This window comes from Coturnix japonica, chromosome 1 (genome assembly GCF_054131305.1).
Source record: "Coturnix japonica strain WE chromosome 1, WE-NBRP24, whole genome shotgun sequence".
NCBI lineage: Eukaryota > Metazoa > Chordata > Aves > Galliformes > Phasianidae > Coturnix > Coturnix japonica.
Genome location: NC_140663.1, coordinates 124,873,589 through 124,898,411, shown reverse-complemented (window position 1 = coordinate 124,898,411; position 24,823 = coordinate 124,873,589). Strand labels below are relative to the sequence as shown.

At 37.8% G+C, this 24,823-nt stretch overlaps 1 protein-coding gene across 1 annotated transcript in view; it reads left to right on the top strand.

The window, feature by feature from the left end:
- UXS1 (UDP-glucuronate decarboxylase 1) overlaps nt 1–24,823 on the top strand; it is a 54,727-nt gene that overhangs the window by 18,323 nt on the left and 11,581 nt on the right. The window contains exons 5-10 of the mRNA XM_015849816.3: nt 323–383; nt 5,332–5,512; nt 10,553–10,657; nt 11,878–11,937; nt 12,899–13,020; nt 21,939–22,058. Coding sequence (XP_015705302.1) covers nt 323–383; nt 5,332–5,512; nt 10,553–10,657; nt 11,878–11,937; nt 12,899–13,020; nt 21,939–22,058 — 649 coding nt within the window. The remainder of the gene's footprint in view (nt 1–322; nt 384–5,331; nt 5,513–10,552; nt 10,658–11,877; nt 11,938–12,898; nt 13,021–21,938; nt 22,059–24,823) is intronic.

The following is a 24,823-nucleotide window of genomic DNA, read 5'->3' as shown; positions in this document are numbered from 1 at the left end:
GTTCGTAGCTTCTGACTTTAGTCTTCCTGTATGGGAGGCGTTTGAAGTTTCTGTTAAGTCTTTTCTAGTGAACACACTAGAAAATTGGTTAAGCAAAAGTTTTATGTGCTTCTTGCAGATTGGATTTTATGTTTTTCAGTGCTTTGACAAAGTGTAGGTAATTTCAAATGTTGGTCTAGATTCTTCTTTAGAAAAAGAGTAAAAGTAGCCTTAGAACTTCAAAAATTAGGGATTGTTAGAATAATGTTTCCTTTTTTAAAGCTTGAAAGAAGCAAAGCTCCAACTTATGTATTTTTTTTTTCTTCTTTCTTTTGTTCTATAGTTTTACCCAGAAATACCCACCAGTGAAATTTTTATCAGAAAAGGACCGTAAAAGAATCCTGGTAAGTTTGTATTTACTCTCAGGTTGTGCTTGGGAAATAAGAGTTCAATGGAATGTGATCAGTTTAATATAGTTAATTGAAGTTATGAACTGGAGGAAAGTAAGTTACCTTTGTTATCATATATGCTTCACGGAGTTTGGGCTAATGCTTCCTTACCCACTCTGATGTGCTCAGACACAGCAAATGGGCATTAGACTTGGGCTCTGGTTTGGAGTTTTGACTTGTTGATTAAGCTACTGTACTCTGCTTCTGACATCATAGACTTGCATTGCTAAATGATCTTCGTGTTCTCAGATGCTTTAAACTTGTACATTGGGAAACTTCTTACGCACATCATGGCAGAAAGGTTGTGTGATTGAATTGGACAGAATCTAGCCATAAGGCTGGAAAAGAAGCTGCTCTGCTGTGCTGTTAAGAAGGTGTAATTAAACTTAAGGAGTGTTTATTTCCCTGTTATTTTGTCTGTTTATAATTTTGAAGTATTACGAACATTTCAGGGTGGAAAAGAAAGGAAGGTTAAGTCAGGACAAGGAAATTGAAATCTCATTAGTTTAGTTTAATTTCATTCATTTATGACAGCTTGAAGGAGATACATTTGTAGGCTACCTGTTTCTTTGTTGAAATTGAGATGGACCATGAGGAAGGTAGCAGAGAACCCTACTCTTAAAAATCTTTAGTTGCTCGTGTCTGCAACTGTAACTATATCAACTAAGGTTCTTTTAGAATAAGTGAGTAGGTTTTTACAAGAGAAGTATCAGTATCTGCTGATGATTGAATCATAGAATGGTAGAATGGCCTGGGTTGAAAATGACCACAATGATCATCTACTTTCAGCCTCCCTGCTCTGTGCAGGGTTGCCAACTACTAGACCAGGCTGCCCAGAGCTACATCCAGCCTGGCCTTGAATGCCTCCAGGGATGGGGCATCCACAGCCTCCTTGGGCAACCTGTTCCAGTGTGTCACCACCTTCTGAGTGAAAAATAGGTTATGGAGTTTTAAACTTCACCACTTGAAAGTACTGGATGGAGAATGGAAGGTGCTGGAATGAGAGTGTTTCTGCTGGCCTGGAGATGAATACATTTTTGATGTCTGCATTTTGTAGAGATTAAATTACTACAGGGAGAGCTGCCCAGAAGCATGAATGAGTCATAATCACAGTCGTGAGATATAGTAATTTCTTCTATATTGCATTTGGGAACTACTTCAAAGTAAACTGCAAGCCTCCTGCTCAAGTGGGCAGTTTTATTTATTAACTTGTTGTTATCATGTAGTAAAAATGTTCTTCTGAGTAGTTAAATGACAGCGTGTGGAGAACTTCTGTAGACCTTAAGTTTTGTCAGGAGTAAACAAAGAGAACTGGCAAGCCAAATGAAGCTTGGTACATTACTTGCTTTGCTGGCTTCCCTATACCATTTTAACTTCTGATTTTTCTCTGACCACAAACTCCAACTGCAACCTGGAAATGCCCACAACACTGGCATGATCAGACAACAATTCTAGCAGTTCTTTGCTTGTACTACATATCTGTTTGCAAATAATTTCTAGTAGGGTTGCTGTCTCAGCTAAGGTAATCTTGGACTTTGATTCAAAAGAGCCTCAGTCCATTAACATTCATCCTGTGGTGTGTGTTTTACCTAATTTGCTCAGTCTTCTGAAGTGACCAGCCAGAAGCTGTCTTATACAAGAGAGGGAATTATGCAGTATTATGGATGAAAGGGCTGGCACAAGCTGAGTATGTTGTATTTGTTTAAAATGTTTTGGGTGTTTTTTATTTCTTTCTGAATTCAGTATTTTAGACCAGTAGAAACACAGAATAATTTGATGTAATTTCCAAATGGGACATTAGATGTTTTGAATCTGACTATTAAATTTTGAGCCTGTCTATTAAATAGACAAGTATTTAAGTGCCTCTGTTACAGAAAATTTAGTAATATTTGTGCTTTTCAGTAGATGCTGAAGTTACAGGGCACATTGGCACTCTTAAATAATTAAGTACATATTTTTTTTAATGAGGTCTTGCTAAGGAATGTCTTCTTAAGCCTCAGGTGCTAATGCTTCAGTTCTGATATGGAAATGAGTCATGTACAGTATATGATTTTGGAGATTAATATGTCATTGTGATTTGCAGGAAGTCATATTTAGAAATGAAGTAGATTAACCTTGCTTTTATAAGTGATTACAGGAAGGTTATACAGAGAGCTCCAGTGAAAAATTCTTCTTTTTTTTTAACATAGCCTCAAGTAATGATAAGTAATTTATATGATTCTTTACTTTTCCAGGGGAAATTCAGCTCCTTTTCCAGGTAGTTCATAATCTAATACCTATGGAAATGATATGTTAATAAAGCTAATACTGTTCTATAATAAAACCAGAGTTCAAGAACTTGGAACTTCTTTTCTAAGAAAATTGGCTTGTGCTTTTTTTTCACTCCTTTTGTCCCTTTTGCTTGCATATAATGGGAAAGAGTGTTGCAAACAGTGCACACTTTGGTTAGGAGATGAGGCAAGAATATAGCTTTAGTTGTTTTACTGCACTGAAGATAGATAGCAAACACTGAATTTGTCTTCTCAAGAAACCTGGAAGTAGAAATAGCGACGGGGAAGTTTCATATTCCTTAGTTGAAGAAATAGAATTACAAAGTCCTCAGAGTTGGAAGATACCTTTAAAGATCATCTAGTCCAACTCCTCTGCAATGAAAGGGTATTCACAGCTTGATCAGGTTGTTTGGAGCCTGATTCAGCCTGGTCTTGAAAGTCTCCAGGGATGGGGCATTCACCACATATCTGAGCAACCTGTTACAGTGCCTCACCATCCTCACTGTAAAAGGCTTTCTCCTTATATCCAAACTAAATTTCCCTTCTTTAAGTTTGAAACTATTTTCTCTTGTCCTACTGCAACAGATTCTGATAAAGGGTCTGTTCCCTTCTTTCTTGTAGCTCCCTGTTAGATACTGAAAGGCCACTATCAGGTGTTCTGGAACCTTCTCTTCTCCAGGCTGAACTGCCTCAGCTCTCTCAGCCTGTGCTCATAGAAGAGGTGTTCCATCTTTTGAATATTTTTTGTGACCTTCTTCTGGACACATTCCAACAGTTCCACATCTGGATGCAGTACTCCAGGTGAGGTTTCACCAGCACAGAGTAGAGGGGTAGGGAAACCTCCTTCAACCTTTTTACTGTGCTTCTTTTGATTTCCAATAGATTCATATTCTCTACAGGAAATGTTGGTCCTGATCACCACAAAAAGATAAACCCCTTAGAACTTGCAACAAGGCTGCAATTGTGGAATTCCAAGTCAGGATAAGCTTATGGCAGTAGATTTTCTATGTGTTCATTTTTCCTTTGGCAGGTGCTGATACCTTGCAAAAGGATGTTCTCCCTCAGTTATTGCTCTTCTTTCCTTGCTCTTAGCATTCTTCTATCTGCTGTGGGATAGTGGGAGCCCCAAGGTATTTTCTTTCTTTAAAGGAGAGCTACTCCTCAATCCTCTTTCTCTGTTACATTTGTTAAAGAACTGAGTCACATATCCAAATCTCATGCAGGGAAGCACTGAAAAATGCAAAAGAATATCAAGTAGACCAACTAAATATTTCCTTTATTAACTTGGTACTTACAATGCCTTTGGCATTGATAGTCTTGAATTTTGAGTATGGAAGGCAACATGTGGGAAAACAAGAGTTTGAAAGCTGTATTTTGAGAAGAGAGGTAATGTCAATAGCTTTTTTTCCTTTTTGGTTTGTTAGCTTTGTTTCTTTCCTGATTTTAAAATGAGAAATTGTGCTGGTTGTTGGTTGGTTTTTGTTTTTTTTTTTGATGTTATTGGTTTTGTTTTTTTCAGGAGGGAGGGGACACATTTAGGCTTTGGTTAACACAAAGTGAAAGAACTTCGGACGTCTGTATTATTCTACACGCAGTGCTTTGTCATCATGGCACTCCATCATTGTGATTGCTCTTGACAGCTCTACCATGTCCTTATATTTGGTTAGTTGTCACTGCAACTGAAGAGTGGAAATGAGTAGCTGAGTCACTTTTCCAAAATTTGAATTTCATCACTCAGTCGTACAGTATATCTTGATGCCACACTGGCCTTTTACCTTTGTTCTTTCAAAGCATTTATCATCTATATGTGTTCTTGAAAGCACAGAGGAAGTTATTGCTTCCATATTTGTGTGTGGATGTGTCACACAACTTCCTGTACTACTACTTGTAATTCTGACTGCTTGAACACTGTGTTAGTAGTTTGTTTTTCTTCAATGTTATTTGCTCTTACAAATTTAGTGCACAAAGGGGAAAAACAAATTGCGTCCTTGATTCCTTTTCCCCCTACCATGGAAGAAGAATGGAAGATTTATAATGTTTTGCTTCTGCTTTTTGGAGCTAATGATGTGTGAGGCTGAAAGCAGAATGATGGGATGATTTTTAGCAGCTACTTCAGATGAGAGGCCTTTCACCTCTGTGATGTGAAATAATTTGTAGTACTTAGGACACCAGTGTGTTTTCCATTTAATCCAGCCAGAAGCTGGATTTAATATTTCTGGTATTAGACAAAACTTACGTGGACTTCTGTCATTCTTTGGTTTTTTTTATTCCTCAAATGGAGATGGTGAAGAATTCTTCTTTTTGGGTATATTTTAGATCTCGCTATATCATAAAAGGGCACAATCCAATTTGTAGGAAAAAATAAAAGAGGAAAGTAAAATAATATATTCTAAGAGTTTTTGTTGACTTGAATAGTTAGCTGAGCTTTCAGGTTGAAAGTGATGAAGCATATGTCTCTCAAAATTTTAGATACCCTAAATATTGGGTAAAAAAGTGAACATGGAAATGGAGTTGTTTCCCCTGGGGGTAAGCAAGGATCTGAAAGCTACTGTTCTTCTGTTTTCATGCTTGTAGACTTTGTCTGGTGTTTCTGTAAAAAGAAAAAGAAATTTATACCAACTGTCCTAACGCAGATAACTGGAGGAGCAGGGTTTGTGGGTTCTCATCTTACTGACAAACTAATGATGGATGGCCATGAGGTTACAGTTGTGGACAACTTCTTTACGGGCAGGAAAAGAAACGTGGAGCACTGGATTGGTCATGAGAACTTTGAACTGATAAATCATGATGTCGTTGAGCCCCTGTACATTGAAGGTGAGTAGCTACTGCCTTAGTATCTGCACTTGGCTATGCTTTATATTGATAAGCACATTTGTAAAGAAATGATGTTTATGTACTGACTTCTGTCTTGATCTATTACCTGTATACTTTGTTTACTGTTCTAATTTGTATGAGCAGCGTGGGCTGAGAGCTTAATAACTCTTGTCTTTGAAATCAGTTATTTTCAATCAGAATGTTCATCCTTTCTAATTGGGTGGGAAAAGGAGATGTTTAATATTACCTTCACATTACTGATCTTTCGAGAAGGCAGGCTGACAGAAGATCAGTCTGTCCCATCTGCTGTTCCATATCCTTGTGTACGTGCATGTGCTCACATACACAGAGTCTGGATCTTGATCTGGCATGAACCAAGAAGCTTAATTGAAGGGCATTGGTACTCTGGATTGCATACCACTTGCAGAGGAATGTGAACTCTTTCGTAGAACAAGTCAACTCGCTTCTCTGAGTTATATTGCACTTTTTTTTTTTCTATGGAAAACAGTGTGCCTGGTTTAGGTGTGAGCATTTCACTTCAAAGATGTAGGAGTAACTCAACATCTGAACTATCATAAAGCATCAAGCCATTATGCCAGTTTGTAAAACAGCTATTTTAAAGATATTTATGTACATGTAGGCTTTGGGAATATATCAGTGTATAATGAATCAGTGGAAAAAGTTATTATGCTGGAATTTTGGTAATTTTGCTCTGTTCCTTAGACTTTCGTATGGTCTAGTTGTTGGGTTTTGTTTTTTTAATGTGAAACAAAAAGTGAATCTGAGGCTGTATTTTTTTCAGTTATTACTCAAGCTTTATTCTCGTGGGCCAAATTTCACTGGAGAAAGACTATAGTAACTGCATGTCCTGTACTACTGCTTGGGATGAATTCCAGACAATGTTGCTGAATCAGTTTTGCAAATGTGTTCCTTCTTAGTTCTGATAATGCACTGGTTCAGTTACTGTCTGTTACTTTACTTCAAACTTGTGTTTTCACTGACAGGATATTAGGACTAAGATCTTATTAATTGGCTCTGGGTGGTAGTAGCTTATACTACAGCTACATTACTTTGTCAGCTTTCCTAATCTTTCCTCCATTACTTTGGTTGTAACTGCCACTGGAGAACTTTTCAGAGAATTATCAGCTGTTTCCCAATTGCTAGGCACAAAAAAAAAAAAAAAGAGAGAGGAATTCTGTGATCCTTTTGCTACCTGTCCCATGTTCTGTGTAATTAAGACACCAATTTGCTATTGTCTGATGATATTAAGTTGTAACCTCTTTCAGCATGTAGCTTATTGAATTTCTTCTCTTACCTCCAACAGCACAAATGGAAGCTGATGTGGCTAAATATTAAAACAAAATTAACTAAGTACTGAGAACAAAATAAAATATATAGAGTGATAACGTGGTAAAGTTTTGTTAAAGTTTAAATGCACAGTGAAGAGTTTTGTGTCCAGGAAGGAAAAGAGGGAAGGGGAAAAACAAATAGAATGGGGAGAGGAGATTGGGTAGGGAGTTATTGCAACATGGATCCATAGCACTTACTTTAGTCCTGGTTAGTCCTTTTCATTTGAAAATGGAAATTATGATGGTGGGAGATGTCCTGAGAAAAGGAGGTTAGTATTTAAAGAATTCCTATTTATATGTTGTCTTCTTTGAACGAGGTCACGTAGGGATGTTTAACACTTATATTCCAGAGAGAGTAATCTGTGCTTTATTTTGGAAGGAGACCTCATTTCTGACCTAGGAAGAACAACGTTTGTGCTTTTGATATGGAAAGGGAGCATACTCTCAGGATGTGTAGCTTTCACTAAATTTCTTGATGAATCTTTTTTTAACTTGATAGTGAGGCATAAATACAATCTACCTTGTGTGAGTCATTAACTTGATCTGAATTGTCCTGAGACTGTGACAAATGGTCAAAACACAAGTTTTATTTCTTAACCCTGTGGCTGTTTACTGACAGTACTGACTGACTTTGTGCAGTAGAATTTCTGTTGCTGTAACGTTTAGGGAAGGTAATCACCAGAAACTGCACAGGGACACTTAGCTTTCATCTGGACTTTTTTCAAGGAGAAAAGCAAAGGTACTGAATTTCTTAATGGGATGGAAGTGCTTGAAGGGCAAGAAATAGAAAATCTGGAAATAAAGTTTCTATGAACTTTATTTTGCTGTATTTGAGTTGTTCTTAAATTATCTGGGATTTTATTTTTTTATTATTATTATTATTTTTTATGTCAAGGTTTAAACTAGTAGATGTGGGTTTTTCTAGTTGAACAAAATAATTTTCTAAAGGGTGAGGTATTCATGGAAATTCTCCTATGTTTGACTTCCTACCTCTCATTATTTACATTCTTTAATATTCCAAGTTCCTCAAGATGTTTTCTTTAGAGCTCTTTGGCTGGTGTTCCTGTAAACTTTAGTGTGAGGATTTATACCATTTGGAGTGTGAAAGAGAGTGAATGCTTGAGCTGATGTTACTGTGATCCATCCTGCTTCATGGCAACAGGACTGTGTTTAAAACTACCAAATAAAGTTGTGGATTAAAGGTATAAAGGGTAGAAATAATGTACTCAGTCTACACAGTGACTTGAAAATGAGTACCATGGAATCATAGAATGGCCTGGGTTGAAAAGTACCTCAAAGATCATCTGGTTTCAACCCCCCTGCTATGTGCAGGGTCGCCAACCACCAGACCAGCTGCCCAGAGCCACATCCAGCCTGGCCTTGAATGCCTCCAGGGATGGGGCATCCACAGCCTCCTTGGGCAACCTGTTCCAGTGCGTCACCACCCTCTGTGTGGTAAAACTTCTTCCTAATATCTCACCTAAACCTCTCCCACCTCAGTTTAAAACCATTCCCCTTTTTCTTATCACTATCCCTACTCACAGTCATTTCCCTTCTGAAGGGAGTGTTCCTTTTAAGTTTTCACTAGTGTTGACTGTGTTGGGAAAAAATATTTTTTAAACTCGTAAAATGTGTTTTTGACTTTTTTTTCCCTCATCCATTATTGTCTGTGTTTCTGCAGTGAAATGCTGTTTCAGCTTCATAAATGGAGCATGGCAGCCAGTTTCGAAGTGGAGTTAAAAGATTACACCTTAATTGGAATAAGTGCAGTTTCTCTGCACGGTAGAAGTTTCTATGTTGCTGAGCTTCTATTTAGTTGACGGGCTAGTATTTGAGACATTTGTATTTCCTTTGCTTGGAAAGAATCTTGCCTTTAGGAGTTCTAGACTGGCCTTCAGTTGTCACAAAGTAACCCAAACTTGTATATCCCTTCTCCAGTAAGGAGTCTTTGTGGTTTTGTACTTTATTTGCATGTGTTTCTGGCTACCAACTGTATGGCCATTTGGATAATCTTATGCCTGACTGTATCTTGATGCAGAGAAAGGAAAGGGTAGGTTTTGGCACTGCTCATATGAATAACCTTGAGCCTGTATGGGAGCTGTTCCTTTAAGAGTGGCTATGCATTGAAAATTGTGTATTATGGTTGAAGTCAGAGAGGCAGGAAGGTTTTCACTTCTCCTTTGACAGCATAGGTCTAGACAGTAATTTACTCAGCAGCGCTTTTGAAGTGATGTTTTCGTTTTGCAAATGTTTCACTAAAGCCTGTTGAAAAGTAGATGTAAAAAGGGTTGTGAAGGACTAGAGAGAAGCAGTAAAGCTAGGATGACAGTTGAAGTCTGGTGACAGCTGGTGACTTTACTTGTCAGTTGGTTTACTTTCTCTGAGCCACCTTGTTGGCAGCAATGTTGATGCTGCCAAGAGCAATGGTAAGTAGCTTCTCCAACTGCTTCTTTCATAAGCTTTCAATCTACAACTTTTCTTTGGTACTGTAATCCTACTGTGCTGCAGGGAGTGATACTTATATACGGAGGCATGAGTTGAGACATTCGTATATTTTGTTTGTATTCAGGGACAGATAGTATCCTCTATGTCAGTAGCACTAGCAGTGAGGGCAGGGCTTTGAATAAAGATTCAGGCCCCAGCACTCACTGCATCAGGCCATCTTGGATACCATCACTGTTGCCACTGTATGTTGTGTGCTGTATAAAGTTCTCTTGATACTGTGCTGGAGTTGTTAGTGAATGGAAATAACATTTTTTGTTGAGAAGAGAGTAAACAGCAAAGTCTGCTACAGGAAATTGTATTTCTCTCCACTTTTTAATATGAGAATATGCACGTCACCATTGTGACTATACTTGCCATAATTGTGTTCCTTCAGCTCTCTAGCCTGCTTTGATATTTTGTATGCAACTGGTCAGTGCTTTTCTAGTTGCTGAAGACTGTACACACTGTGATTCATGTTATGTCTTTTGGATTTATGGTTGTTATATTATGAAGAGCTTGATGTTTCAGATTTGTGGAGTATTGGATTTTGCTTCTAAGAAATAATCTGGTTTTCACTGTACTGTTTGTATTATAACTAACTTTTCTACCCACCATCTCTGCATCCTCTGGTAGTCTCTCCAACCTTGCATTCTTATTTCATATGATGATGTTTTTATCAACTTTATGCTGAAGCAGGTCTCATGGTTAGCATTTGCCTTAGACTACTGTCATCAACCAGATCAGCTAATCAACTAGTATCTTGGGATTCTTTCAGCTTTCATGTTTAAGACTGATTCTGTTGCTCTATGCAGCTTATTAAGGTTTTTTTTAGTACTTTAAATTCTCTGGAGTTATCTGTTCTTTTTGGGTAAATATATACTGATTTTTTGATAACCTGTTACAAAGCCAAAATTGAGCTGATTTCTGGTGTGCTTGCTTATTTGTATCAGATTCCACTTATGATATCTGTATCTGTCTTCTGAGGTACCTCAATAGAGAAGACTGCCATGCTTGTTTTTGAAAATGATCTGTTTTATTAATATGTGGATAAGTATCTGAAAATAAATGGATAAGGAAACAGCAAAGTAGAATTCATTTAGTTTAAGATAGAACTGTACTTGTTTTTCAACTCTTACACTTTCTCTTTTAATGTATCACATAGAAAAATATTAATGCTTCCTTTTGTCCTTTCTCCGTCTTTCTGTAGTGGACCAGATCTATCACCTAGCATCTCCTGCTTCACCTCCAAATTACATGTATAATCCTATAAAAACATTAAAGACCAACACTATTGGGACATTAAACATGCTGGGTAAGTAGAAACCTTTTTTTCTTCTTACTTAACAATGTTACATTGTAATATGATGTAGACAGAGTTCATAGTGGGGAAGGACTGAGTACATGAGTCAAGAGTGCTAAAGAAGCTGCTACTTCAAGAATAGCATGTTTTTTTCTTCAGGAAAGTTGTACTTTTCCCTTAACTATACCTGCAGGTGAGTTCTGGCAATGTGGGAGCTCATCTAGCAAAGTAACAGGACTTCCATACCTGTACCTTGGCTACGGTCTAATGCCTATGCAGTGGTTACAGAAATCACAGGAACAGCTAAGAGCCTGGGATGTTAATAGCAGAGTTGTGCCAGGGACTACACTTCTTACTTTGGTGACAGTGGGACACTGCCACATTGGTCATGAGTGACTGTTTTTTTTCCACTGCAGCAAACACTGAGCTATGTGAAAGGTCTTTAAGCCTTTACTACTTTTTCCTCTTATTTTAATATGTTTAGCTTATGCTGCAACTTGTACTAGCTGTCAGAGATTGACTGAGAATAAGGGGAAAAAAAGCCATGCTGGACTCTACTTCATCTCTCATTTGGTATGCTAGTGAGTTCAACTAATAGAATTACATGATTTAGATGCAGTGTGATATCAGGCATTTGTACAGCATAGGTGAGTTGCTACAGCATAGATTTCATTGAGTGGACATGTTAACTTGCAGCCCATAAGGTCATTGAAATGGAGAACAGAATAATCTCAAGAGCTGTGTACATTCATTCAGAGTGTTTAACAGAGTAGTAACTACAAATAATAAGAAAATATTTTTTGTCCTTTAACATGTTGTAGTATAACATGTTGTCCTATAACTGTTCAGGTTTGTTATGTAACATAACTTTCTGTTCTGTTAGCCATGATGCAGTGTGTTGTTTCAAGATTCTCATTTAGTGTCTAGAATGATTTATGCTTCCTTGACCTTTACTTAGGTGTGATATATCAAGTTATTTGGTCTTAGTTCAGTTTAACTTTTAGTCATAGAACTGAACACATCACACATGTAGATGTTGTTCTGCTGTTTCTCAAGTCTCCTAGCTTGAGATTGGGAACTACAGATACAAGTTACAGCTAGATTTATATGTTGAGAGAAATTGAATTTGCTTTAAATGCAGCACAAACCGGGATTGCACTAAAGCAGTTAGTGTCACTGAAAGATTCTTGTGCTTGCTCAAGTATGTTCTTTCTCTGTTTCCCAAAATTTAGGGTTAGCCAAACGTGTTGGAGCACGACTGCTGCTGGCCTCTACATCAGAGGTGTATGGAGGTAAGAATAAGTGTGTAGAGCTCTTGAAATGTAAATAGTGAAGGGGCTTTACATGCCCTTAGATGAACAGTAGGTACTTGTCACGGTCTTACCTTGATTTCTGTTGTTCTATGACTTTTGTATGGCATTAATTCGTCCATAATCATGTCTTTGAGCAGTGTAAAAACTGGGAAGAGTTGATCAAAGTTATCAGTTTTTTCGTTAGCCTGTAATGCTGGGAAGTTCCATGGTAATATATGCAAATTTCAAACCCATTTAAAAAGGAAAAAGACAGCACAAATCAATCTCATCATGAGGAAACATAACAAATGACTGTATTTCATATGGAGCCTTTGGGCAGGTGCACACGTGCCTCCTAGGACATTTTTATTTGGTTGTTTGGTTTTTTTGGATTGAGGACTCTTGCATTGAATCTAACCAGAGGATTGTCTAGCTTGAACATGGCTGGAGTTGGCTAATAAGAAGTGCTTAGACTGAATTAGGAGAAAAATAGCAAGTACATCATGATGCCTAACTCTGTTCTTTTGTTGGGAAATGCAATGCTTGTCCATCTTGTTCATTGTTTTCCTCATGCTTTATAAAAATTGAAGTTACCTTATTTCCAAATACAATAAAAAAAGTTCTATGTGAGTAACCAATATTTTCTTGGAATTTGGTTAGTTTTTACACCAGAAAGTTGAATTTAACCCTCTCTTCCCAGTCTCTTATTGGAAAGCTGTTGAGGGCTGTTGTTTACCTGTACTCTGTGATCTTAGTAGAGACCTGTGTCTTCTGTAACTGTTTTTTTCATAGTTATAGTGAATATACTTTTAATGAATAGTGTTGAAACTTGGTGTTTTTTAAATACATAACTCTGAGAGATGCTGATAAACTGTCTTAACATCAGTGATCTACCAGAATATTAATTATACTATCATCATTTTGACAGAAGTTTATATAAAGTGTTTCCTTTCCCTCATAGATCCTGAAGTCCACCCTCAAAATGAGGATTACTGGGGTCATGTGAATCCAATAGGTCCAAGAGCCTGCTATGATGAAGGAAAGCGAGTTGCAGAGACCATGTGCTATGCATACATGAAGCAGGTATTACATTTGTGTCAAATTCAGTGGATTTTCTGTAACAAGGAAGACCAAATTAATGGAAGCTGTAGTATGTGTATTTAGGGGTAGGAGAGCATAAGAGAATGTCATGAGTAGTGTTCCTGCTGTGGCTGTAAAATCTGTGCTTTCTTTAATGCAGAAGTTTTATTGCTCTTGTCTTTTGTTATTTCAGATGAGCAGTGTTCAAGAAAATGTGTTTTAGTCTTCGATGGACCTATTACATCTCCCAGTATAATAGTTTTTAAACTGATGGAACTAAGATGACCTTATGAATTCAGGAGCCAAATAACAGATTGCTTTAAGTTGGTCTCGTGCTAAAATGCTTTGCTGAATACAGCAATTACTGATGAATGTGGGACATCTAGTGAGCATAATTGAAGTCAGAATACATGGGCATAAATGAGGAAGTTCTTTAATAGGTACTCATATAAAAGCAATGTATTCTAAATTGCTTTAAAAATATCTTTAAAATAGGTAGGTATAAATATAACCCTTAATGAAAGATGTGAATCTTTTGTGATGTATTATGCTTTTTTCAGCTAAGTACAGTAACATGGAGATTAAAATGCAATTTAAAAATGCAATTTAAACACATTTCAAAAATGCAACAGGCCAATTTCCCTAAGTTTCATAGTACCAAATAGAAACTCATAACTAACTAACCCAGCAGTTAAGACAATCTACATGCATGGATGTGAGTCTTGTCTAATTTAATTGCTATTCTACTATTCTCCAGAAGACTATTCAATTATAAGATGTGGCACATTGAAGAAAGCCATCTCACTGTTCTTGGTGTTTGCAGCCTTAATACACAAAGGAAAAAATCAATTGTAGAATTTTAGAACTTGAAATAGTGCTTTTAAAAACATGAAGACAAAATTGACCTTAAAAGCGAGGAATTTAGGGGTGTTCTTTTTGTGCAGAGGATGTAGAAAATTTTCACTTCTTCTGCTAAACAGAAGGTAATTCTTAAGGTTCCTACCTTCTTTGTTCTCCTTTAAATCATTGAACATTTAAAAATGATTAAACATCTTAAAATATTAAAGTTTGGTGTGGTGGTGTTGTTCACGTCTTCTGTATTTCACTGTAGCAAAATTTTCCCTTGGGTCTGGAAATCTGCTTCACAGTTGAATATTACAGTTTTTTTGTTTTTGCTTTTGTTTTTGTTTTTTTGTTTTTGTGAGAAATTCTTTTGCTGTAGGGTATTAAGTTTCCTGTGAGTTTATAGTATACATTACAACATTCTTTTTAGAAGGATGAGCTAGGTCATCTTGAAAATCATGGGCTTGCCTTTTAAAACCACAGAATGACTTAATCCCAGAAGATCTATGCAGGAGTTGCAATGACTTGTAAAGGTTTGTATGGTGGAACTGCTGCTCGCACGTGCTTTAATTGAATACACACAATGTGAGTAAGCTCTCTGTCCTATGAGCAGCTCTGTCAGGTTCACTTTGTTCCTGATTATGGATTAGTAAAGTCTGCCTAAATTTGCCCCACCTTCCTGCATATTCTGAAACACTGAGTTGGCTTTTTTCATAGTGCAGATGGTATATTTAATAGCAGTGGAAATATTATCCTTTGTGAGGAGGAAGATTTGACTTCTGCTGTGAAAATGAGTATTGTGCGGTTTTGGAAGGAGGGGGTCAAATAGGAGTGTCGTAGCCCAAAGCAATTGGGTTTACAGGATTTCTCAGTAAAATATTTTCAGAATTTTCTCAAAATAATAATAATAATAAATAAAGGGCAACAAGCAAACTTACCATGTCTTAAAATGTTTTCCTTCATTGTATACCTTCTTAGGTATGTTAAATATCTAATCATGCTTCTTAAGATATAGAATAAAAACTAACTTTAACATTATACTTCCAGATAGGCTGTTTGAATCAGAATAGTTCTTGAATTAATTCAGAGGGAGTCTTTGTTCAGAGTTCCTCAGTATTTCTCTTCACTACTTTGAACCTTTGAGTTAAGCAGTTCTTGACTTAATCTCCTGTTCACAACTGCCGACTTCAAACATGCTTTGTAGAGCTTCCTTATCGAGGAGTTCAAGCATAGCAGTAGCATTCAGTAAGATAGAAACGCTTTCTAGAAAGCGAAGAGTTGAAATGTTTGCTGGAGAAATGCACGGCTCAAGGAACACAAAGCGTGTACACTGGGTCACGTCATCTCATGTGAAGCACTGGAGCGTGCAGTTTGAGATGGTGTTTACTATGAACTTCCAGGAGCAGTTGTCCCTCCTTAAATTTATATGGGAGCATAGGTCAGCCTCTTAGATTAGGCTACATGTAGATGTGGAAATACCTACTTTGCAACTTTTCTCAGGCTGTGGGAGGTTGTAGTTCCTTTACCTTGTTCATCCAGAAATTAAGTTGCATCCTTTGATTCAAACTTCAGTTTCCCTGCCCATCAGCTTTGTTTTCAGTGCTTTCTAACTCTCCCTCTGGGAAAGCTTTATTTCAGCACTTAATTGCCCCTAGAAAATGCAGGACATGGTTTTGAAAATCTCTTAAATCAACAGCTTTAGTTCCATCCTAGATTCTTATCTTTTTTGCTGTTCTGCAAATCTTTCCTAATCCTACTAGTGCTTTTTTACTTTAACATAAAGTTTACGCTGGTGAATTTCTTGGATCAGATGTGATGTGATTGCATGGCTGGCAGTTTTCCTTCACCACAGAACTTGTAGTACCAGCATTTTCCAGAATGAGCAGAGTTCTCTTATACAAGCGGTAAGATCTTCCTGAAAACTGTTAAAGGGATTTGAAGTGGAAAGAGGTCGGAGAGAGGTGAGGAGGAGTTTAAACACATATTATTGCAGTTTGAATTCTGGGCCTTGTTCAGGAGTTGCCATTCAGTATGCTGGTAACTTCAGAAATCTGTGGTTGAAATTACTGGTCTGCCTAGAAGACCAGAATTCACGTACACTCTGCTCTGTGACTTAATTTAAACTCTAGTCACAATCTGACGCTGCCTACATGATGGGAATCTGGTATGTTTGCTTAAGCATATTGTAAATACAACTTGTACCTTAGTGTATTAGGGCACTTCGTGAGCTGGATTTAATCTCTTATCCTGTTGGTCTATTAGGAAGTTCTCAGACCTGAAGCAGTGCTTGTGCTCACCATGGAATAGCACAGGGAAATTCTTAATTTTCTTCTACCATTTTTACCCCTTCTTTTTCATAGTGCCTGTATGACTTCACAAGCTTCAGTGGTAGCAGGTAGGTTTAATTGTATGTGAGACAATGATGGTTTTCAAATTGCCTTAGCATACCTTAGGTCTACCAATTAAGAATTGCATTGGATGCCTTTCTTAGCATGCAGAAGTGAACTGAGTAATGATAACTGAATATTAAGTATAACTTGGGTTGTGCTTTGCACTATAGAATATTCTGGAGTCAGGACTGTGAAAACTCAAGGTGCCAATGAATTTTAACAGGTAGCAGAAGAAAACAAAAGCAAACGAGGAATGGAGTTTGTTTTACTAACGAGAGGATAACATACACAGACTGATGTTGAAATCAGTTAATTATAGAAGCGCATTGCAATTACAGCCCTAGGGTGATTTCCTGTTGCATATTGAGTTATGCTTTTATTCCTAATCTTTAATTCACAAAATGAGTTGGTTTCAGTAGTCATGAAAAGCCTTGATGTAAAATGCAGGGGTAATGAAAACTTGATTGAATTGCAACTGAAAAGGCGATCAATAGAGAATAACTGTAGTTAATGAGTAAATAGGTAGGAAATACGTAGCTGTGTTGGAATAAAGGAGTTCTCTTCTAAATGTCTTCTGTGTGTTTATCTTGTGTTCTCTAATTATTGTTAGTTGCTTCCTTGATACTCATTATAGTTATTTTTTTAATCATTCAGCATTCTTTGTAGTGTTGTCATATGTAGTTCTCAAGCAGTTTGCTTAAGAGATGATGCAAAATTGGTGCCTTTTGTGGATGGATGGAGATGGTTTATCTATGGTGATAGCAGAAGGAGGAATTATATCTTATCAGTATGATAGTTAAAAGAACAGTTCTTTAATGCCACAGATAACAGTTACTTTTGGGATGCATATGTAGGCAAAGCTAAGCAGTAGCCATAAAAAGTATCTTGGAACTCTTTAGATCTTTTTTAGGAACCACTTAGAAGAGTTTCGCATGCAGGAATAGAAGGAGGCGAAGGTTGGAGTAGGAGTCTATACAGACAAAATCAGCACCTCAGGCACTGCCTGTATTGAAGAAAAGAAGATCTAAGGTTCTACAGCCATTCTTGCTGCACTGCTGACTGAAACCTTTAATGTGCAAGTGTCATTACCACAGTTAGTGTTCTGTTATGTGAAAATCGGGTAGGTAAGATGGTGGGGAAAGCAAATACATTCACAGTTCCTTTCCTCTGTGAAGTTTGAGAGCATTCACACTGTTGTGTTAATATTCTCCATAAACATGGCAATTCCATTGAAAATCTCAAGTACTATTTGTTGGTCACTTCTATCATCCTAATGAAGTATTTCTATCTTAAAAGAGGAAACAGCGCTGTTTGCAGTGGTTATAACTTCATGAGGGAAGTGAGGCAAAAGCAGGAGTAGTAGAACTCTGTAATGTCTGAGGCATTATCATAAAAATGCAGCCTGTCTTTTCACTGTATCATTAGTAGTAAGAGCTCCTCTGTAATTGCAGAGTTCTGCTTTTAGAATGCATTCCTGAATCGAGTTGGCTGTTGTATATGAATTGTCAGGGCTTTATTATACAAACATAGCATGTATGAAGTTGAAAGCTCTCTTCCGTCAGTGCAACTGCACTGTTTTTCCAAATTATGTGAAGATAAATCAGGAAAAAGATGTCTGGTCATCTTACCCCTATTCAGGCAAAATGGCTTTTTGTTGCAGAATTTCCTTTACTGTTTTTACCTGTTCTTTACTGGTAACAATTACTCAATAACCTTGTACTTTAGACAAGGTCAAAGCCTGGGACTAAGGGAATACAGGTATCCTGAAGCATGTCTGAATGCTTTCTGTAATCTCTGTGCTCAAAGTTTTGTTGTCGTGTTTTTCCTTTTTCCCTGCTGAGCTGAAAGAAATCCTGTTTTCTGATTTCCCTCAGGTAACTGGAGAACTTGGTTCCTTTGTTCCTGATACTATTGTACTGTTGTGTGTAAACTGAATTCTAAAGTCAAGGAGACTTTGAGCTTTTTTTTTTATTCCGAGACTGACTCCACTCAGCTGGTTTAGCAAGTGTATGAATAAGAATATATTCATAGCATCATTCATCTGTTGACGGAAAGTGTTGTTTCTGATGCTTTTCTTTTCAATTTAGTATACCTCTTATTTTTGTCTGTAAGATGCGTCTTCCTCATTCAGCCGTCATTGCTCTAAAACCATTGATAAGGCACTGCCTTTTACCTCTAACTGTTCTTTTCATACCGTACATGAGTATAGTTCTGCAGAACTCTGTCACACAGAAGACTAAAATAGTTTGAAACACGTACTGTTGGTTGTTAAGGAGTATTTCCGACCCTTAATGGGAGCTGTGTTAAAGCTCTCATTCACTGGATTTTATTACACTGTTTATGTTAACTGCCTCCTCATGTTCCAAAGCCACACTGTTCAGTAAAATACTGAAGCTAAAATCCCTGTCTGAAGGGGGTACCCTAATAATTCAGCCATGGATGCACTTTAGTGGGTACCCATCTCTTCCTAACGGCAGTAACTCCCATCCAAGTGCTGTTAGAACAGATTTGTGCCTGTTTTCATTGGCCATATACAACACTTAGAAGAGATAAACAAGCTGAGGCGAATGCTAGAAATAAAACATTTTAGCAGAAAGATCAAAGTAATTGTATGAGAAGACCTTGAACTGATGTGATAGCTTCTCTGATCTGGGTAGTGTTGAACTATGAGCATGGTGATATTCAACCATAAGACAAGAGTGCTGGAGGTATGTCTGGGTTGTGTTCAAGAAGCTGCATTCCACCAAACATAATTAGGACAATTGTGATTGCCCTTCTTAGTACGTCTAGAGGCTTACCTTGAACTGAGCCTTGGGGTTAGAATATCGTGGCTTAAAAATGTGTTATGGATGGATCCTGGTGTTACTGTGCTTTATGATTACGATTCAGGACTTGGGGAAATAAAAATCAGAGTTAATTAGTGATCTCATTGATGAAGAATATGAGTCACTAGGAAGGTGACTAATACAATGAGGGATGCAGGTAGCAGTCATAGTGGTTATAGCTGAAGTACTAGTAAAGACTTGTATCAGTTCAGAGTGCTATCCGTGCAGCTGTCCTTGCAAGATTATTTTTTTGGTCCATGAAATTCATTTTCTGTTGGAAAACAGACAATTGCAGCTTTCTCTCTCCTGATTTTCTATGCAGAGTGTTCTAATTCATTCCTGCTGTTTAGATGTATCCACAGACTTTACAAGGAGGAAATGTTTAGCCCTCTTAATTAGTGAGATGAACTTGCCTGGGATCCTCAATGAAATGTGGCCACAGCTTATTATGTTTGTACTGGTAAATAAGAGTGAACTGAAGTGTTTTGATAGCTCACAATGTTGCATTTTGCTGGCTTGCTCCCAGTCTCTTTGTGGGCTGCTCAAGGAACTTTCTCCCTTAAGCAGTGAAGACAGAAGCCAGATGACCACATTTGATCTCATCATCAGGGATTAGTCTCATGCTCTCTTTTGTTGAGCAGTATAAACATAGGACAAAGAAATTTCCTCCTTTCGCCTGGGCCTGGGCCATAATAAAAAATATGTACCTGAGTTACTGACAGGAGTCCAAGGAAGTAATTGACTTTACTAGAGGGAGTATTGTGAAGGTGGTCAACTGTAAGTAGTAACACATTGATATTCAGAGTAAAGGGTGTAGTTAAGAGAGTTCCAGTAGTATTTGTAGGCAGCTACTGAAGGAATCACCTCAAAGGAGATATTCATGAAATGGTAGAAGAAAATTTAGAACAGTATCGGCACCAAGATCTATTTCTGGAAGAGTTTCTTTTGAGAAGACAGATCACAGTTTTACAGGCACTAATTGGGAATCTGCTGCAGGGAAAACAGATTTTCAAAGCAGGTTGCTGCCTGGAATAGCTTTGCTAGACAATGCTATAAATAAAAGGTTAGTGATTTTAAAATACAGCATTACGGGTTTTTGCAGATGGAATAAATGAAAGGGAGGAGAAATACTGGATTCACTGTGATGATGAGTAAGTGCTTATACAGTATGTGTTGTTTCTCTTTTTTAGAGCCCTTACTATTTTCCAGCCAATACTGGAAAACAAGGCTGCTGCTGTAGCTTGTGCAGTACAAGAGAGCTTTTTGGTTAGCATTGTTTAATGAGTTATTTTTATCTTGAGTACTAGCTTCCAAGTGTCTCATTTTCAGTACTTGTTATTAATGGCAATGTCTGAAAAGCTCACATGAAATACAATCCCTCTCTGGAGGAGTCAGTGTCCTTTTAAGCCAGAGTGTTGGGGAAAACGGAAGAACAAGAAACTCTGCCAGAGTATATTTTCAGATACAGAGGAGGCTTTGGGAATGGCAGTGTAATATCCTGCTGGAATTGTATGCTTGACATGCTTTTTTAACTGCAAATGAGTGTGTTCCCAGATGATGCATTTTGCACAGGAAGGATTTTCTGCTCTTCTCAGGGTATCTCAGCAGAGTGAAGCACATGTTGCGAGGTTATTTTTTGCCTCTGTTATGGACCGAAGCTTGGTGTATGAGAATGATCCAAGCTTTTCATATGGCACAAAGGTTATCTGCCTGGTTAGTGTTAGCTTACAACGTATCTGCAAATATAAATAGCATTTCCTCATGGAGTTTGAAACCTTACCTGCATGTAAGCAGAACTTAATGTTGCTTGGCCTTCTCCCTAACAAGGATGTTGGGCTCTACCTTTGCTACTTGGTCTTTCCCATTTGTCAACACCGTGTAATACCTAAAGTATTAAATGTGCTTTTTGCGTCTCTCACCTGCACATCTAAAAATGGTAATGCTACCATTTTCACAAAACTGCTTTGAGGATTCATTTGTTTGTGCATCAATTGGATCTTAATGCCTTCCTCTCTTACTTGTATCAATCACTCACTTGCTAACATCTCTTTACAGCATAACTTGCTGCTCTAAGTTCATCCAGAACCAAATGAATGCTTGTGAAGGCCAAGCATCCTTCTACAGGTTTTATCATGAACTGTTGCTTATCCGAATGATTCAGTGTCAATAAACAGGAAGTATTAGTTGAGATTACTTCTGTTCTGCAGTCTCCCATTGTTAAAATTCTTTGTCCAGTTTCACATTTGTTGTGTTTTACTTTGAAACTTTGCAAAATATCCTCCTGAAAGACCTTGAGGGAGTGACAGAAATGCTTCTTGGTGGAAAAAAGTTAAGGCATTGAAAGACCTGTACTATAATCCATGAATTTTTACAGCTTAATAAGTAGCAGGGAGCTGAGAAACACGACTGTGGCTACAAAGCCTCTTTATAGCACTGGTAAATACACTTATCAGAAACATTCAGTTCTAATCTCATGTAGTGCAACCCTGGTAGTATATCTAGTGATTGTGAGACTCCTTAAACCTTGGGTGGAAAAAGTTCTTGTTGAATGGGTACTACTGGAAACCTTGAAGCTCTTAGAGGAAAGTGCTTGTATTGAAATCATCAGCTGTTCTAGCACTGACATAGAATTTGCATTGCAAATACAGAGAAACTAGTGTAAATTATCTTGCTGTATGCACTGCAGTTTCCAGTAGCATTGATGAGAGGTTAAAAGTGTTTCATGGTGGGAAAGCAATGCATTTTAAATCCTCAGAATGAATTCTTAAGAGAAGATTTTGGATAGGGGAGAGTTAATTTGCTCTTTTGGCAAGAAAGAAATGCTTACTAATGTAGTAACATTTTTTTTCCCCTCTGACTGCAGGAAGGAGTTGAAGTAAGGGTTGCCAGAATATTCAATACCTTTGGTCCTCGAATGCATATGAATGACGGTAGAGTTGTCAGTAATTTCATCCTACAAGCTCTCCAGGGAGAACCACTAACAGTAAGTAATGACTTGTTGCTGACATGAAGAGTTGTGTTCTCTGTATTCTATGTTCACTTGCTATGATGGAGGCTGGATTTTAGAAAACATTGAGGGTTTCCTTCTCTAAAGTTAAAAAAAAAATAAGTAAATTGCAGTATATCATGGTCGTGTTTATAGAATTGTATGCGCAAAGATGTGTTCTGTTGACTGTATTGATATTGCATCATCAGGGAGAAACAAGCTGCAACCTAGGAAAGTATTTTAGTCATCGTAAACTTGAATCTCTTATGCCACAACTTTTCCTTGTGGTCAGGTTTAGACTACAGTGGCTTTGTACTATTTCTTGTTGAGGAACTTCCTCTAAACCATTTTTGGAAGGTAGACATCTAAATGTCTTTTTGCAGGCTTAGGTGTCAGTCTGACATTCCATGAGTAACAGAACATTAAAGGCCTTCAAACTATGTCGCATAAAGCAGGCCAGGACTGCTTTTTGTTGCCATTGACAACTGGTGTGGCATGGCCCACATCTATGCAGCTACATTTTGTTTTCAAAACAAGTTGGCACATCCAGACTGTTTGCTTAGGTTCTTGGCTTTTGATAATGCTTACACAGTTTTACAACATCAGGAGAGCAAGTGGTGGCATGGGCCAAAACTCTGCCAAAAATGCTGCTGATAGTCTACTAGCAACACAGATAGTGCCTGATTTATGTCCTAATCCTGTTTAGTTTGCTACTGTAAAACGATGAATAAATGGAAGAAGATATCTTGAGATTGGGAGAGAAGTTCTTTGGATTCTGAGATCAGTTGTGAGCTTGTGGAAAAATATACAGTGTATCTGACAAATAGTAGAATTTCATATGAAGTTTGTTAATGTTGCCTAGATTAGAAGGGTGAAGTGCCAGGAAATTACTCAAAGGACTCTTGTTCTGATAAGCCAGTAAAGTGCTAAATAATATATAACTGATAAAAAACCAATAAATGACAAAATTTGCCCTTCCAGGGGATAACTGTTTTAAGACAGAGATAGGATTCCATCTACAGGAGACTGTAAAATACACAATTCAGCCAGGACTTCTGCTGGGATCTTGAAGACAGTCCCAGGAGGGAAAAGGATGAAAATTGTGCGGCAACTTCTAATACTGTGATTCTTGTGGGGAAACCTGAAGCTGAACAGGGCATTTAAGATTTTGTCCCAAGGAATCACCTACCTTCAGCACAGTGATTATTTTTTGAAAGATTGGTCTTCTGTAGTTAAGCATTTGATTTTTAGCTTGCTGTTTGTCAATGGTTGTTCACTCGAGCAGATTTATTACCATTTTTTAACATAGCCATCCATCGATGTTGTCCACCCTGTTACTCCTAGCTGCTGCTGAAGGCTTATTTCAGAGCAACCAGCCTATAATGTGAGTGCTGTGTGCATCCCTCTAAGGTTGTTTTTCCCCCAGAGATTTACTTCTTTTCTACAAAGCACTGGCGTTGTTCAGGTGTATTTGTGAAGAGCATGGTGGCAGCTGTGTGATCGTGACTGAGACTGCAGATGCCAGGGCTCAGTCTGGAGCAGGTGAGAAAGCCAGTGAGCCCATTATGCCACGTCTGTACTGACAAGAGTATTTTCAACACTGATTGGGCTAATTGCACAACTGTGTGTGCTCAGTACAGGCTGGGGAAAAATAATTCTGCCACATAAATTTATGCCCTACCTATTGGGAAGTAAGTGTTTGCCAATATAATTTCTCAGGAATTCTGCTGCTTCTGCACTGGAGGGGTGAAATTAAGCAGTCAGAACAGAGGGAAACATCATCTGCTAATGGTCATCAAAAATAAGCAGTCTGCTCTTAATTTTTTACTTGGCTGGAGTTTTACATTTCATATTGCTGAATGCTTGTGTCAGGAGACCAACCCTGGGGTTCTTGTAGTTGAAAAATGGCACTGAAGTACAATCTGTTAAAGTATTGTATATCAACAGTAAACTCTGGCTTCCTCCTCCACCCTCCTCAGATCATGGCTAGAATGAAGTGAATTATTTTACAGTGATAATCCATTTCTTGTCTGTACATTAGCACTACAACTGTAGTTTGTTTGGAAATAAATGTTTTTTCAAGGCAGTAAGTCTGCTTAGATTGCCGAGAATGAGGGTGTCTATTTATTAATAAGCTTTGGGAATGGAGGATCCCTTAGCAAGGCTGCTGTATGGAAGAAACTGTAGGGATGTTTCTTTGTTTATACTTGTTCTCAGTATCCCAAATTTCATTCTTCATGTCCCAGAAACAACTAGTTATTGATGAAAAATGTAAGGCTTTGACAGAAATATGCTCTTCAAACGTGAATGTTGCCAACTGCTATACAGCTAGGGTAATTAGTTGCCCAGATACTGCTTTGTTCTTCCCTTCTATTTGATGATGCCCTAGATTTGGGACTGATTTGTAATGCTTTGTGGGATAGAAAAAATATGTGCAAAAGGCAAGTCTCTGAACCAGTCAGTCCTCTCTTAATGTTATCCTTCTGACATCAGTGCTGCAGGCAGTCCATTAGGTTTCGTATCAGAATGCTCATAAACAAAGTAAGCGCACAGGAGATTATTTTATGGATGTTTTTCTTTTCAAAACATTTTTAAAAATTCCTGTTGAGTTTCATTTTCTTACCCCGAAAGACTTCTCCTGAAAACTGCAGGTTGAGGCTGGTTCTGTTTGTTGCAAGTCAGTGAGCAAGCGGAAGCAGACAAGAATATGGAGCTTCTTGCTTTGAGACTTCTGGTCCTAGTAGGCTGGTCTCTTTTCAGTA